Source organism: Mobula hypostoma, chromosome 2 (genome assembly GCF_963921235.1).
Source record: "Mobula hypostoma chromosome 2, sMobHyp1.1, whole genome shotgun sequence".
NCBI classification, from domain to species: domain Eukaryota; kingdom Metazoa; phylum Chordata; class Chondrichthyes; order Myliobatiformes; family Myliobatidae; genus Mobula; species Mobula hypostoma.
Window position 1 is genome coordinate 170,199,157 of NC_086098.1, and position 15,877 is coordinate 170,215,033.

A 15,877-nucleotide genomic window follows, 5' to 3' on the forward strand; every position below is an offset into this window, starting at 1 on the left:
ATACCCTCATTGCTACCATCAGGGAGGAGGTGCACGGGCCTGAAGACACTCACTCAAAAGAGAAAATCTGCAGATGTTGGAAATTAAACCACAGACACAAACTGCTGGAGGAACTCAGCAGGCCAGGCTGCATCTATGGAAAGGAGTAAACAGTTGACATTTCGGACCCTTCATGTGGACTGAAGAGGGGACTCAACCCTTCTGTTTACTCTTTTCCATAGATGCTGCCTGAGAATGGAGAATAGCCAGACTGGTTCCTTCAGAATTTTGTGTGTGTTGCTTCAGTGTCTTAGGAACAGCTTCTTCCTCTCTGCCAACAGATTTCTGAACTGTTCATGAACCCATGAACACTACTTCACTCTTCTTCTCCTTTTACACTACTTTTTTATTTAGCATATATTTCTTACTGTAATTTAGAATCATTTTTAATGTATTGCACTGTACTGCTACTGCAAAACAACAAACTGCATGCCATTTGTCAGTGATTCTGATCCTGAGTATTTGGGGGGGGGGGCCCTCTGCTCTCTCCAGAGGCAAGGAGGGAAAGGAAATGGTGAGATTCCCCTGCTAGGAGCTGGCTTGGTCCCATTGGGCTGAACAGCCTCCTTAGTGACATGCTATGCAAGTTAAATTCCGTGCCTTGTCAACCTGGAGACGTTCTGGAGGTAAAAAGAAGCAACTCAACCACTGAGCCAATGTTTCATTGTTGTGCACAGATACCAAGATATACACTCAGTGGCCACTTTGCTCAGTACCTTCTGTACCTAATAAAGTGGCCACAGAGTGTATGTTCGTGGTCTTCTGTTGTTGTAGCCCATCCACTTCAAGGTTCGATGTGTTGTACGTTCAGAGGGTTATTCTGCACACCATTGTTGTAACGAGTGGTTGTTTGAGTTACTGTCACCTTCCTGTCAGTGTGAACCAGTCTGGCCATTCTCCTCTGACCTCTCTCATTAACAAGGAATTCTCACCCACAGAACTGCCACTCACTGGACGTTTTTTTTTCGTTTCTTGCATTATTCTTTGTAAATCCTAGAGACTGTCGAAAATCCCAGGATATCAGCAGTTTCTGAGATACTCAAACAATTACATTTTACACCATCAATCATGCTACAGTCAAAATCACTTAGATCACATTTCTTCCCCATTCTGATGTTTGGTCTGAATGACAACTGAACCTCTTGACAATGTCTGCATGCTTTTATGCATTGAGTTGCTGCCACGTGATTGGCTGATTAGATATTTGCACTAACAAGCAGGAGTACTAGTGTACCTAATAAAGTGGCCACTGAGTGTACGTTCCCCCTGTAATAATCACAAAGTAATAATCCTTGTCAACTCTTTCATGTGCTTACATTTCAGCCGTTCATGTTTGATTCTCCATCCTGGGCCAGTCAGGTATACAGATGGCGGGGGACAGAAAAACCTAAGATTACAAAGGAAAATCATCCATTAAGTCCAAGTTCAAGTTTAATTGTCACTCAACCATACAAGAATACAGCCAAATGAAACAGCATTCCTCCAGGGCCAAGGTGTAAAACACAGACCCATATAATTATGATTACAGAAAAACATACAGTTACAAAGAAAACAAAATAATTATGTAGCCCATATCCCTGAGTGTCATGGCCTGTAGATGGATGGTGCATTGGATGTCGCCCTGGAGTCACATTCAGCAAAAACAGGACCCCAGCAGTTTCTCATCTCACGCCAGTGCAGGCACAGATGAAAGCATTCCAGCTTGTCTTCTGCTGAGCGAATACAGGAGAGCAGCACTGATGGGAAGGGCAACCCCAGCCCGGCACAGAATCCAGCAGCACAGAGCCAGCGGCAATAGTTGAGTTTTAGGAAAACTCTGTTAATCTGGCACTCTCAAAGCTTCAGTGGTACCAAACTCACAGATTTTCCAGATTGTCCAATATTTTTATACCAAGGCATCAACAGATTTTTCACTCACTTTTTACATTGTAGAATAATAAATTTCCCAATGAATCCAAAAAGTAAGCTTCCAGGACTTGAGAGAGCAAATATAGATATAAAGCTAAGAGGTGTACAGTTCTGGTCACCTACCTACAGGAAAGATAACAATAAGATTGAAAGAGTGGAAAAAATTTACAAGGATGCTGCTAGGACTTGAGGACCTGAGGTGTACGGAAAGGTTGTGATGAGGTCATAAAGTCATAGAGAAGAACGGCACAGAAACAGACCCTTTGGCCCATCTAGTCCATGCCAAAACCATTTAAACCACCTACTCCCATTGACTTGCACTGGGACGTCCATACCCCTACCATCCAAACTTCTTTTAAACATTGAAATCAAGCTTGCATGCACCACTTGTGCTGGCGGTTCATTCCACACTCTTACAACCGTCTGAGTGAAAAAGTTTCCCCTCATGTTCCCCTTAAACTTTTCACCTTTCACCCTTAAGCCATGACCTCTGGTTGTAATCCCACCAAACCTCAGTGGAAAAAGCCTGATTGTATTTACCCTATCTACGCTCCTCATAATTTTGCATAACTTCTATTAAATCTCCTCTCAATCTTCTATGTTCTAAAGAATACAGTCCTAATCTGTTCATTCCTTCCTTTAAGCTAATATGGCAGGGGGATGGGAACCAGGATGATAGAGCTGAGAATGAGCCAGCAGGTTTATAAGTGGATGATGGATGTAACAAGAATGTAAAGAAGGACAAGCCAATGTTTGGGTACAAATGCAGACAGAGCGAAGAGTTAAGTTGTATCACAGAGGCAAAATTCAAAAGAGTGAAGAATGCAGGACTAAAGGTGCTGTTTTTAAATGCACGTAGCATTCAGAATAAGGTGGACAAACTCGTGGCGCAATTACAGATCGATCAGTATGGCGTTGTGGGCATCACTGAATCGTGCCTGAAAAAGGTCATAGTTGGGAGCTTACCAGCAAAGGATACACTTTGTATTGAAAGGAAAGGCAGGAAGGCATAGGCGGTGGTGTGGCTGTGTTGGTAAGAGATGGAATTACACCTTTAGAAAGAGGTGACACAGGGTCAGAGAATGTTCAGTCTTTGTGGATGGAGTTAAGGACATGCAAGGGTAAAACAAAAACATTATGGGAATCATATACAGGCCTCCAAATAGTAGCCAGGATGTGGGGTTGAGTTTGCAAAGGGAGCTGGAAAAGGCATGTAATAAGGGTAATGACTCAATTGTAATGGGGGATTCAATATGCAAGGGGATTGGGAATATCAGGTTGGTGTCGGACTGCATGGGAGGGAATTTGTTGAAAGCCTACAAGATGGCTTTTTAGAGCAGCTTGTGCTTCAGCCTGCTTGGGGAAAGACTATCTTAGACTGGGTGTTGTGTAATAACCCAGATCTTATTAGAGAGCTTAACGTAAAGGAACACTTAGGAGGCAGTGATCATAATAAGATTGAATTCATACTGCAATTGGAGAGGGAGAGGCATAAGTCACATGTATCAGTATCGCAATGGAATAAAGAGAATTACACAGGCATAAGAGAGGAGCTTGCTCAAGTGGATTGGAGGAGGATACTGGTGGGGATGATGGCAGAGAAGAGATATCTGAAGTTTCTGGGAATAGTACACAAGGCACAGGATAGATATGTCCCACAGAAGAAGTTATCAAATGGCAGCAGTGACTGACAAGAAAAGTTAAGGACTGCATAAAAGCCAAGGAAAGGGCATATGAGGTAGCAAAAGTGAGTGAGAAGTTGGATGATTGGAAAGCTTTTAAAATCCAACAAAAGGCAACTAAAAATGTGCAAGAAGGGAAAAGATGAAAAATCAGGGCAAACTAGCCAATAATATAAAGAAGGATACTAAAAGTATTTTTTTCAGTTACCTGGCCTCCATAGCTCCCTGTGGTAATAAATTTCATAAATTCACCATTCTCTGGCTAAAGAAATTTCTCCACATCTCTGCTTTGAAAGGGCGCCCCTCTATCCTGAGGCTGTGCCCTCTTGTCCCAGACTCTCCCACCATGGGAAACATCCTTTACACATCTACTTTGTCAAGGCCTTCCAACATTCCAGAGGTTTCAATGCGATCCCCCCTCATCTTTCTAAATTCCAGCAAGTACAGCCACAGACCTGTCAAACGTTCCTCATATGGTAACCCTTTCATTCCCAGAATCATCCTTGGGAATGGCCTCCGGACCTCTCCAATAGCAGCACATCTTTTCCTAGATGGGGAACTCAAAACTGTACACAATACTCAAGGTAAGGCCTGACCAGTGCCTTATAAAGCCTCAGCATCACCTCCCTGCTCTTGTATTCTAGACCTCTTAAAATGAATGCTAACATTACATTTGCCTTCCTCTCCACTGACTTTCCCTGCAAGTTAACCTTTAGGGTGTTCTCCACAAGGACTCCCAAGTCCTTTTGCATCTCAGATTTTTGAATTTTCTCCATTTAGAAAATAGTCTGTACATTTATTTCTATGACCTAAGTGCATGACCATGCATTTTCCAACATTTTCCTCAACACTACCTGCCCCTCCACCAATCTTCGTATCCTCTACAAACTTTGCAACAAATTCCATGATAGGACATTGACGTACAGCATAAAAAGAAGTGGTCCTAACACCGACACCCGCAGAACACCACTCGTCACTGGCAGCCAACCAGAAAAAGATCATTAGTTCCCACTTGCTGCCTCCTACCAATCACACAAGAAGGGAGGAAGACAAAAGAAATGAAATTATTGGACAGTTAGCCTAACCTTAATAGTTGGGAAAATGTTGGAGTCTATTATTAAGGATGAGGTTTAGAGGTGCTTGGAGACTAATGATAAAATGTGTCAAATTAAATCTGCGAGGATTGTGCTGGGCATCCTGCAAGTGTTGGTATGCATGCCACAATTTACTAATACACACACACACACACACACACACACGTCTCTGAATGTGAACAAAACAAAAGAGACGGTTGTTGACTTCAGGAGGACACGGAGCGACCACTCTCTGCTGAACATCGACGACTCCTCCGTAGAGATCGTTAAGAGCACCAAATTTCTTGGTGTTCACCTGGCAGAGAATCTCACCTGGTCCCTCAACACCAGCTCCATAGCAAAGAAAGCCCAGCAGCGTCTCTACTTCCTGCGAAGGCTGAGAAAAGTCCATCTCCCACCCCCCATCCTCACCACATTCTACAGAGGTTGTATCGAGAGCATCCTGAGCAGCTGCATCACAGCCTGGTTCAGAAATTGCACCATCTCGGATCGCAAGACCCTGCAGCAGATAGTGAGGTCAGCTGAGATCATCGGGGTCTCTCTTTCCGCCATTACAGACATTTACACCACACGCTGCATCCGTAAAGCAAACAGCATTATGAAGGACCCCACGCACCCCTCATACAAACTCTTCTCCCTCCTGCCATCTGGCAAAAGGCACCGAAGCATTCGGGCTCTCACGACCAGACTATGTAACAGTTTCTTCTCCCAAGCCATCAGACTCCTCAATACCCAGAGCCTGGACTGACACCAACCTACTGCCCTCTACTGTGCCTATTGTCTTGTTTATTATTTATTGTAATGCCTGCACTGTTTTCTGCACTTTATGCAGTCCTGCATAGGACTGTAGTCTCGTGTAGTTTTCTGCTGTTTTACGTAGTTCAGTGTGGTTTTTGTATTGTTCATGTAGCATGATGGTCCTGAAAAACGTTGTCTTGTTTTTACTGTGCACTGTACCAGCAGTTATGGTCGAAGTGACAATAAAAAGTGACGACTTGAATTGACTTGACACACACCAGTTATAAACATTTCTTTGTCATTCTGCTGCCGTTGCGCTGAGTAGGCGCACATCACTGTCTATTCTTATAATCGGTTGGCTTTCATTTCTTTAGTAATGGGTATGTATAAGTGTGTATATGTTTTATATATACTGTATTTAAGGTAGATAATTCTGTTTATTTAGTAATATGATTGCAACTACATTGCATCAAATTCTAATTCATGTGTAGTCTTAAGTTAATTCCATAGGAAATTAAAGATGGTTACCCCTGGGGCCCAAAAAAACAGGGCAGTTTGCTCTGAATAGCAGAGAAAGATCAAACTACCAGGAGTTCACACTGGACAAAGTACAGAACAGTTATTGTGTTTCCTGGTAGATACCTTTTGTAAATATTGGTAGTTTTCTTCTTGCTATTTTGGCCAATTTTTGTGAGTTTGATTTTTGAAGCAGCCTTGCACAAAAGTGCTAAGCAACTCCAGCCATTTTTTCTTCTGCCATAACCCTCATATTATAACAAACTCCAACGCTGCTTGCAAATAGTTTGTACGTCCTTCCCGTAACTGCATAGATGTCCTCCAGGTGCTCCAGTTCCCTCCCACATTCCAAAGACTTACAGGTTAATAGGTTTATTGACCATCATTAATTGTCCTGTGGTCAGGCTGGGGTTAAATAGGTGGGTTCCTGGGTGAAGCAACACGTTGAGCCGGAAAGGCCTGTTTCGTGCTGAATCTCTAAATAAACAAATATAATAAACCTGATCAAACAACACACATCAAAGTTGCTGGTGAACGCAGCAGGCCAAGCAGCATCTCTAGGAAGAGGTACAGTTGACGTTTCAGGCCGAGACCCTTCGTCAGGACTAACTGAAAGAAGAGCTAGTAAGGGATTTGAAAGTGGGAGGGGGAGGGGGAGATCCAAAATGATAGGAAAAGACAGGAGGGGGAGGGATGGAGCCAAGAGCTGGGCAGGTGATTGGCAAAGGGGATATGAGAGGATCATGGGACAGGAGGCCCAGGGAGAAAGACAAGGGTGGGGGGGAACCAGAGGATGGGCAAGGGGTATAGTCAGAGGGACAGAGGGAGAAAAAGGAGAGTGAGAGAAAAAATATGTGTATAAAAATAAATAACGGATGGGGTACAATGGGGAGGTGGGGCATTAGCGGAAGCTAGAGAAGTCAATGTTCATGCCATCAGGTTGGAGGCTACCCAGACGGAATATAAGATGTTGTTCCTCCATCCTGAGTGTGGCTTCATCTTTACAGTAGAGGAGGCCATGGATAGACATATCAGAATGGGAATGGGATGTGGATTAAACTGTGTGGCCACTGGGAGATCCTGCTTTCTCTGGCGGACAGAGCGTAGGTGTTCAGCAAAATGATCTCCTAGTCTGCGTCGGGTCTCGCCAATATATAGAAGGACACATCGGGAGCACCGGACGCAGTTTATCACCCCAGCCGACTCACAGGTGAAGTGTCATCTCACCTGGAAGGACTGTCTGGGGCCCTGAATAGTGGTAAGGGAGGAAATGTAAGGGCACGTGTAGCACTTGTTCCGCTTACAAGGATAAGTGCCAGGAGGGAGATCAGTGGGGAGGGGTGGGGGGGAGCGAATGGACAAGGGAGTCGCATAGGGAGCGATCCCTGCAGGAAGTAGAGGGGGGGGGGATTAATTCCACATCCCATTCCCATTCTGATATGTCTATCCATGGCCTCCTCTACCGTAAAGATGAACACCTTATATTCTGTCTGGGCAGCCTCCAACTTGATGGCATGAACATTGACTTCTCTAACTTCCGCTAATGCCACACCTCCCCCTCATACCCCATCCGTTATTTATTTATATACACACATTCTTTCTCTCACTCTCCTTTTTCTCCCTCTGTCCCTCTCACTATACCCCTTGCCCATCCTTTGGGTTCCCCCCCCCCCACCTTTCCTTCTCCCTGGGCCTCCTGTCCCATGATCCTCTCATATCCCTTTTGCCAATCAACTGTCCAGCACTTGGCTCCATCCCTCCCCCTCCTGTCTTCTGCTATCATTTCGGATCTCCCCCTCCCCATCCCACTTTCAAATCTCTTACTAGCTCTTCTTTCAGTTAGTCCTGACGAAGGGTCTCGGCCTGAAACGTCGACTAGTACCTCTTCCTAGAGATGCTGCCTGGCCTGCTGCGTTCACCAGCAACTTTGATGTGTGTTGCTTGAATTTCCAGCATCTGCAGAATTCCTCGTGTTTACGATAATAAACCTGATTCTGATTCTGACTCTTGGTCTGGTGATTGTGGGAGCTTACCGTGCTCAAACTGGCTGCGTCTCCCACATTATGACTGTGACTGCACCTTGGGACCCGAGGAAGCCCCATAGTGCTTTACAGGTTATAAGGGTGTTGAGGAAATATAACTCTTCCTTCCTGTGTAACTTGCCTGCAAGACCGATTCACCTTAATCTTGAATAAAAGAAACAATGAGATTGTGATGAACTCCCAATATAAGTTGTTACGGATGCATCACACACTGCATCCGTAAAGCAAACAACATTATGAAGGACCCCACGCACCCCTCATACAAACTCTTCTCCCTCCTGCCATCTGGCAAAAGGCACCGAAGCATTCAGGCTCTCACGACCAGACTATGTAACAGTTTCTTCCCCCCAAAGTCATCAGACTCCTCAAAACCCAGAGCCTGGACTGACACCAACCTACTGCCCTTTACTGTGCCTGTTGTCTTGTTTATTATTTATTGTAATGCCTGCACTGTTTTGTGCACTTTATGCAGTCCTGGATAGGTCTGTAGTCTAGTGTAGTTTTTGTGTTGTTTTACGTAGTTCAGTGTAGTTTTTGTATTGTTTCATGTAGCACCATGGTCCTGAAAAATGTTGTCTTGTTTTTACTGTGCACTGTACCAGCAGTTATGGTCGAAATGACAATAAAAAGTGACTTGACTTTGAGCTCCCTATACAAGTCATAGCGATTTGCAGTGGGTACCTGCACTGTGCTGGGTGCAGTTCTCTCTTGCCAACTAGGAAGGTATGGTACACATCAAGGTCCCTCTGACTGAACATTAAACAATACTGCCCAAACAAACCACCTAACTGCCTTGTTAATGCCCACTTGCCCTCTCTCTGGCAGAATGTGCAGACCCTAGAATCATTGAATAGAGTCATAGAACACCACAGGAAGGAAGCAGTCTCTTCAGCCCATCTAAACCATGCCAAACTATTAGGACCCTATATAGGATTCTTCAGCCACATCCAAACCCACAGATCTGGACTTAGGGCATGTTATCGTCAGCCTTACTGATGGGGGGGTGGGGGGAGAGGGTAGAGATACGACTCTACCAAAGGAGGTGTAAAGTGCTCCTTCCCTCCGCAAGTCACTCTTGGGCAAGATGTAGCGCCCGCATAGCCCTCTGTTCAGGGTCACGTGAAACCATGGGAGCAAGTGGTGGACGGTCATACAAGCAGCTGGTGCATATCACAAGTCCTGGTTATGTGACCACTGACACTTGGCAGACAATCTCTGAAGAGTGTTGATAATGGCTGGGATCTCCCATCTTGTAATGTACCCACAACATCTTCAAGGAACTTCAAAGTACCCAGAAGAAGGCAATGGCAAACCACTTCTGTAGAAAAAAATTAATCAAGAACAATTATAGTCAAGGACCATGATCACCCTTGTCATACAACACGGCACATAATGATGATGTCATACGATGTGGCACATAATGATGATGAGGGGACTGAACCTCTCTCATCAGGCAGAAGATACAAAAGCCTGAAAGCACAAACCACCAAGCTCAAGGACAGCATCTGCCCCACCGTTATAAAACTACCTCTTACATGTAAGATGAACTCTTGTCCTCACAATCAAAGTCTAACCTTGTTGTCTGCCTGCACTGCACTTTCTCTGTCAATGTTATCTATATTCTGGTTTTCCCTTGTACTAGAGATTAGAGGTGAGCTTTATTTGTCACATGTATATCGGAACATTTAAAACATACAGTGAAATGTGTCATTTGTGTCAACAACCATCACACTCCAAAGATGTGCTGGGGGCAGCCCGCAAGTGTCACCATTCCTCGGGCACGAAACTCAGAATCAGAATCAGAATCAGGTTTTGTCACCAGCATGTGTCGTGAAATTTGTTAACTTAGCAGCAGCAGTTCAATGCAATAGATAATCTAGAAGAAAATAAATAATAATAATAAGTAAATAAGTAAATCAATAACAGTATACATATATTGAATAGATTAAAGATTGTGTTAAAAATAGAATACCGTATATTAAAAAAGTGAGGTAGTGTCCAAAGCTTCAATGTCCATTTAGTAATCAGATGGCAGAGGGGAAGAAGCTGTTCCTGAATCACTGAGTGTGTGCCTTCAGGCTTCTGTACCTCCTTCCTGATGGTAACAGTGAGAAAATGGCATGTCTTGGGTACTAGACGTCCTTAATAATGGACGCTGCCTTTCTGCGACATCGTTCTTTGAAGATGTTCTGGGTACTTTGTAGGCTAGTGCCTAAGATAGAGCTGACTAGATTTACAACCATCTGCGCTTTCTTTCGGTCCTGTGCAGTAGTCCCTCCCCCCCATCCATACCAGACAGTGATGCAACCTGTCAGAATGCTGTCCATGGTACATCAATAGAAGTTGCTCAGTGTACTTGTTGACAAACCAAATCTCTTCAAACTCCTAATGAAGTATAGTCTCTGTCTTCCCTTCTTTATAACTGCATCAATATGTTGGAACCAGGTTAGGTCCTCAGAGATTTTGACACCCAGGAACTTGAAACTGCTCACTTTCTCCACTTCTGATCCCTCTATGAGGATTGGTATGTGTTCCTTTGTCTTACCCTTCCTGAAGTCCACAATCGGCTCTTTCGTCTTACTGACGTTGAGTGCCAGGTTGTTGCTGTGACACCACTCCATTAGTTGGCATATCTCACTCCTGTACGCCCTCTCATCACCACCTGAGATTCTACCAACAATGGTTGTATCGTCAGCAGATTTACAGATGGTGTTTGAGCTATGCCTAGCCACACAGTCATGTGTATACAGAGAGTAGAGCAGTGGACTAAGCACACACCCCTGAGGTGCGCCAGTGTTGATCGTCCGTGAGGAGGAGATGTTATCACCAATCCGCTCAGATTGTGGTTTTCCGGTTAGGAAGTTGAGGAAATAATTGCAGAGGGAGGTACAGAGGCCCAGGCTCTGCAACTTCTCAATCAGGATTGTGGGAATGATGGTATTAAATGCTGAGCTATAGTCGATGAACAGCATCCTGACGTAGGTGTTTGCGTTGTCCAGGTGGTATGCCATTCCAAATGGCATGCCCATAACCTACCAGCCCTAACCCCTACAACTTTTGGAATGTGGGTGGAAACAGGGGCACCCGGTGGAAACCCATGCAGTCACAAGGAGAAAGTACAAACTCCTTACAGGCAGCAGGGTGAATTTGACTCTGCTCTTCTGATTGCTGGCACTGTTCTGTGTTACGCTAACCACTACACTTCCGTGCTGAAAGAACCTCAATGCACTGATGTGATGAAATGATTGTATGGATGGCATGCAAAGGGACAATTATCACTGTACATGGGACAAAAGACAATTACCAAGTAAGAAATGTAAAGGAAATGTTTCCAAGGAGATTAAAGGAACTGTAGAATTGAGAGCTAATTTTGTGAACTTTTTACCTCTTTTCATTCCCGTACGATTTCTGAGCAACCTTGGCGTGCAGAATGAGCACGGTCTGGTCAGGCTGCTGCCGCAGATACTGGCGTATAACATCACGGGCCACACTGGGACAATCTGTGCCAGACCTAAGGAGAAATAAAACCAGAAGACCATAAAGCACAGGAGCAGAATTAGACCATCCAGTCTGCTCCACCCTTCCATCATGGAAGATTAATTATCCCTCTCAACCCCATCCTCCCTGTAATCTTTGACACCCTTATTAATCAAGAATTTATCAGCCTCTGCTTTAAACATACCCAGTGATTTTAGATTCAGATTTAAGGCACACACAGTTACAGGCTCAATGACTCACACTGCACAATTACACCTTTGTGACCAATTGACCTGTTAACCCATAAGTCTTTGGAGCGTGAGAGGAAACCAGAGGAAACCCATGCAGTCAACAACCATCCATGGCAATGAATTCCATAGATTCACCACCTTCTGGCTAAAGAAATTCCTCCAGCTCTGTTGTAAAGGGGTGTCCTTTTATTCTCAGTCCTCTGGCCCTAGACTCTCCCACTACTGGAAACATCTCTCACACTGGACAAAACTTAAGGAGGTTAAGACAATCCAGGACACAGTAACCAATTTACCTGGCCTCCCAGGCACCAACTTCTGCATTCTTAAACACATTAGATTCATTAAAGATTAACTTTATTTGTCACACGTAGATTGAACCATGCAGTGAATGCGTCATTTTGTGCCCAAGCACGTGTTGTCCAAGTCCAAGCACATGCTGGGGGTCAGCCCGCCAGTGTTGCCATGCTTCCAGTGCCAATGTAGCACACCCACAACTTAGTCCATTTGCTCCCTCATTGCACAGTGGCTGCAGAATGAACCATCCTCAAAATTCACTGAAGCATCTTACCAAGGATTTATCAACAGTATCTCTGAACTCACACATCACGAAGACCCTAGAGAGGCTGGTCCTGGCTGACTTCCATCCCGTAGTCAGATCGCCCTTGATCCCCTGCAGTTTGCCTACCAGGAGCACACTGGAGTCGACAATGCTGTCATCTACCTGCTGAACACAGCCGACGCCCATTTGGAGAAGCAGGACAGCACTGTGAGGATCATGCTTTCTGAATTCTCAAGTGCCTTCAGCACCAGACAGCCCTGATTGTTGGGGGTAAAGCTCCGTTCAGTGCAGGTTGGCACTTCCATTGTATCCTAGATAATGGACTAACTGACTGGCAGACCACAGTATGTGTGGCTTCAGAGCTGTGTGTCAGACATGGCTATAAGCAGCACTGGGACCCACAGGGGACTGTATTGACTCCATTCCTGTTTACCCTGGATACCTCGGACTTTAGATACAACACTGAGTCATGTCATCTGCTGAAACCCTCTGATGACTCAGCAATAGTTGGGTGCATAAAGGTAGGACAGGAGGATAAATACAGAGCCTTGGTGAAGGACTTTGTCAAATGGTGCAAGCTGAATCATCTGCAGCTCAACATCAGTGAGACAAAGGAGATGGTGATGGACTTTAGGAAGACTAAACCTGCACTGTTCCTTGTTACTATTGATGGTGAGGACGTGAATGTGATGAGGACCTACAAGTACCTTGAGGTGCACCTAGCTGACAGACTTGAATGGAGCACCACCACACAGACCAGAAGATATAGAAGCAGAAGTAGGCCATTTGGCCCATCGAGTATGCTCTGCCATTCAATCATGGGCAGATCCAATTCTTCCAGTCATCCCCACTCCCCTGCCTTCACCCTTTGATGCCCTGGCTAATCAAGGATCTATCTATCTCTGCCTTAAATACACCCAATGACTTGGCCTCCACAGCCACTCGTGGCAACAAGTTCCACAGATTTACCACCCTCTGACTAAAGTAATTTCTCTGCATCTCTGTTCTAAGTAGATGTCTTTCAATCCTGAAGTCGTGCCTTCTTGTCCTAGAATTCCCTAATGTGGGAAATATCTTTGCCATATCTAATCTGTTCAGGCCTTTTAACATATGAAGTTTTTCTTTGAAATCCCCCCTCATTCAGGGAGCTCCAGGGAATACAGCCCAAGAGCTGCCAGACGTTCCTCATACAGTAACCCTTTTATTCCTGGAAACATTTTTGTGAATCTTCTCTGAACCCTCTCCAATGTCAGTATATCCTTTCTAAAATAAGGAGCCCAAAACTGTACACAATACTCCAAGTGTGGTTTCACGAGTGCCTTATAGAGCCTCAAGATCACATCCCTGCTCTTATATTCTGTACCTCTAAAAAATGAATGCCAACAGTACATTCGCCTTCTTCACCACCGACTCAAACTGGATATTAACCTTTTGGGTATCTTGCACAAGGACTCACAAGTCCCTTCGCACCTCTGCATTTTGAATTCTCTCCTCATCTAAATAATAATCTGCCCATTTATTTCTTCCACTAAAGTGCATGACCATACACTTTCCAACATTGTATCTCAGTTGCCACTTCTTTGCCCATTCCCCTAAACTATCAAAGTCTCTCTGCAGGCTTTCTGTTTCCTCAACACTACGCGCTTCTCCACCTATCTTTGTATCATCAGTAAATTTAGCCATAAGTCCATTAATACCATAGTCCAAGTCATTGATATACATCGTAAAGAGAAGCAGTCCCAACACCAACCCCTGTGAAACTCCACTGGTAACCGGCAGCCAGCCAGAATAGGATCCCTTTATTCCCACTCTCTGTTTTCTGCAAACCAGCCAATGCTCCACCCATACCAGTAACTTCCCTGTAATTCCATGGGCTCTTATCTTGCTAAGCAGCCTCATGTACTATTCTTGCACTCACTAGCATGTGGCACAGGCAGCAATCCTGAGGTTACTACCCTCTTGTACACAGAGGCTGTGCACGAGAGGGGCCTGAGTCGCCTCTACTTCTTGAGGAGACTGATGTCCTTTGGAGTATGCAGGCCTCTCCTTCACATGTTCTACCAGTTCGTACAATATTCTATGCGGAGGTGTGCTGGGGCAATGGTATCAACACAAGTGATGCCAACAGGTCCAATAAACTGATTAGAAAGGCTGGTTCTGTTATGAGAGTCAATCTGGACACACTGGAGGCTGTGATAGAACAAAGGACCCTATGGAAAATCCTGACAATTCTGGACAATGTTTCTCACCCCCTGAATGCCACCTTGGCTGAACAGAGGACACTTTTAGTAATAGACCAAGACAACTGCGCTGCTCCAAGGAGCGCTATATGAGGTCATTCTTACCCTCGGCCATCAGGTTCTATAAGGAGTCAACCTATAGCCAGGGAAGTGATCTTGTAATCTTTGACTTGTAATTCTTGGACATCTTATTTTTAAGGTAACTTATTTTTATTCTTTCTTATTTATCTTCTAATATTTGTATATCTGTGCACTTGTAATGCTACTGTGACACTGTAATTTCCTTTGGGATCAATGAAGTATCTATCTGTCTGTCAAACCCACAACTTGACCAGCTAAAGAGATATGGGAAGAAAGTAGATGGGACCAGAAGCTCCATATCGAAGATCCCCACCGCCCAGGCCATGCTCTTTTCTCACTGCTGCCATCAGGAAGAAGGTACAAGAGCCTTGTGACTCACACCAAGAATGGTTACTACCCCTCAACCATCAGGCTCTTGACCAAAAGGAGATAACTACACTCATTCTATTTCTGGTGTTCCCACAACCAGTGATCTCACTTTCAGGACTCTTTATCTTGTTATTTCATGATCTCATTATTTATTGCTATTTATTTACATTTGCACTTGCACAGTGTGCTGTTCATTGACCCTGCTTACAGTGACTGTTCTATAGATTTGCTGAGTATTCCCACAGGAAAATGAATCTCAGGGTTGTATGTGGTGACATGCATGTACTCTGATCATAAATTTTACTTTGAACTTTGATCTGTGCATCTCTCTTTTCTGGCTTGAAAGTACATCACCAGTCTTTAACGTTGCCAATATAGATATGGTACGGAGCATTCTGACTGGCTGCATCACCGCCTGGTATGGAGGCTCCAGTGTTTAGGGTCGAAAGTTGCTTGAAGACTCAGCTGGCTCCATCATGGTCACAAACCTCCCCACCATCAAGGTCACGACCCTCCCCACCATCACAGACACAACCCTCTCCTCCATCACGGTCACGACCCTCCCCTCCATCACAGACACAACCCTCCCCACCATCACAGTCACGACCCTCCCCTCCATCACGGTCACCATCCTCCCCACTGTCACAGTCACCACCCTCCCCACCATGACTGCCACAACCTTCCCCACCATCACGATCACGACCCTCCCCCCCATCACGGTCACAACCCTCCCCACCACCACAGTCACGACCCTCCCCTCCATCACAGACACGACCCTCCCCACCACCACGGTCACGACCCTCCCCACCATCACAGTCCCCACCATCACGGTCAACACTCTCCACCATCACAGACATTTTCAAGAGGTGGGGCCTCAAGAA

General features: G+C 45.0%; 1 protein-coding gene across 2 annotated transcripts in view; it reads right to left on the reverse strand.

The window, feature by feature from the left end:
- The window catches only part of rbpjl (recombination signal binding protein for immunoglobulin kappa J region-like), an 81,122-nt gene that overhangs the window by 38,776 nt on the left and 26,469 nt on the right, over nt 1-15,877 (reverse strand). For both annotated transcript variants that reach the window (XM_063041054.1, XM_063041053.1), the window contains exons 3-4: nt 11,405-11,530; nt 1,356-1,426 (exon numbers count right to left, since the gene is read on the reverse strand). In XM_063041054.1, the coding sequence (XP_062897124.1) occupies nt 1,356-1,426; nt 11,405-11,530 (197 nt within the window). The remainder of the gene's footprint in view (nt 1-1,355; nt 1,427-11,404; nt 11,531-15,877) is intronic.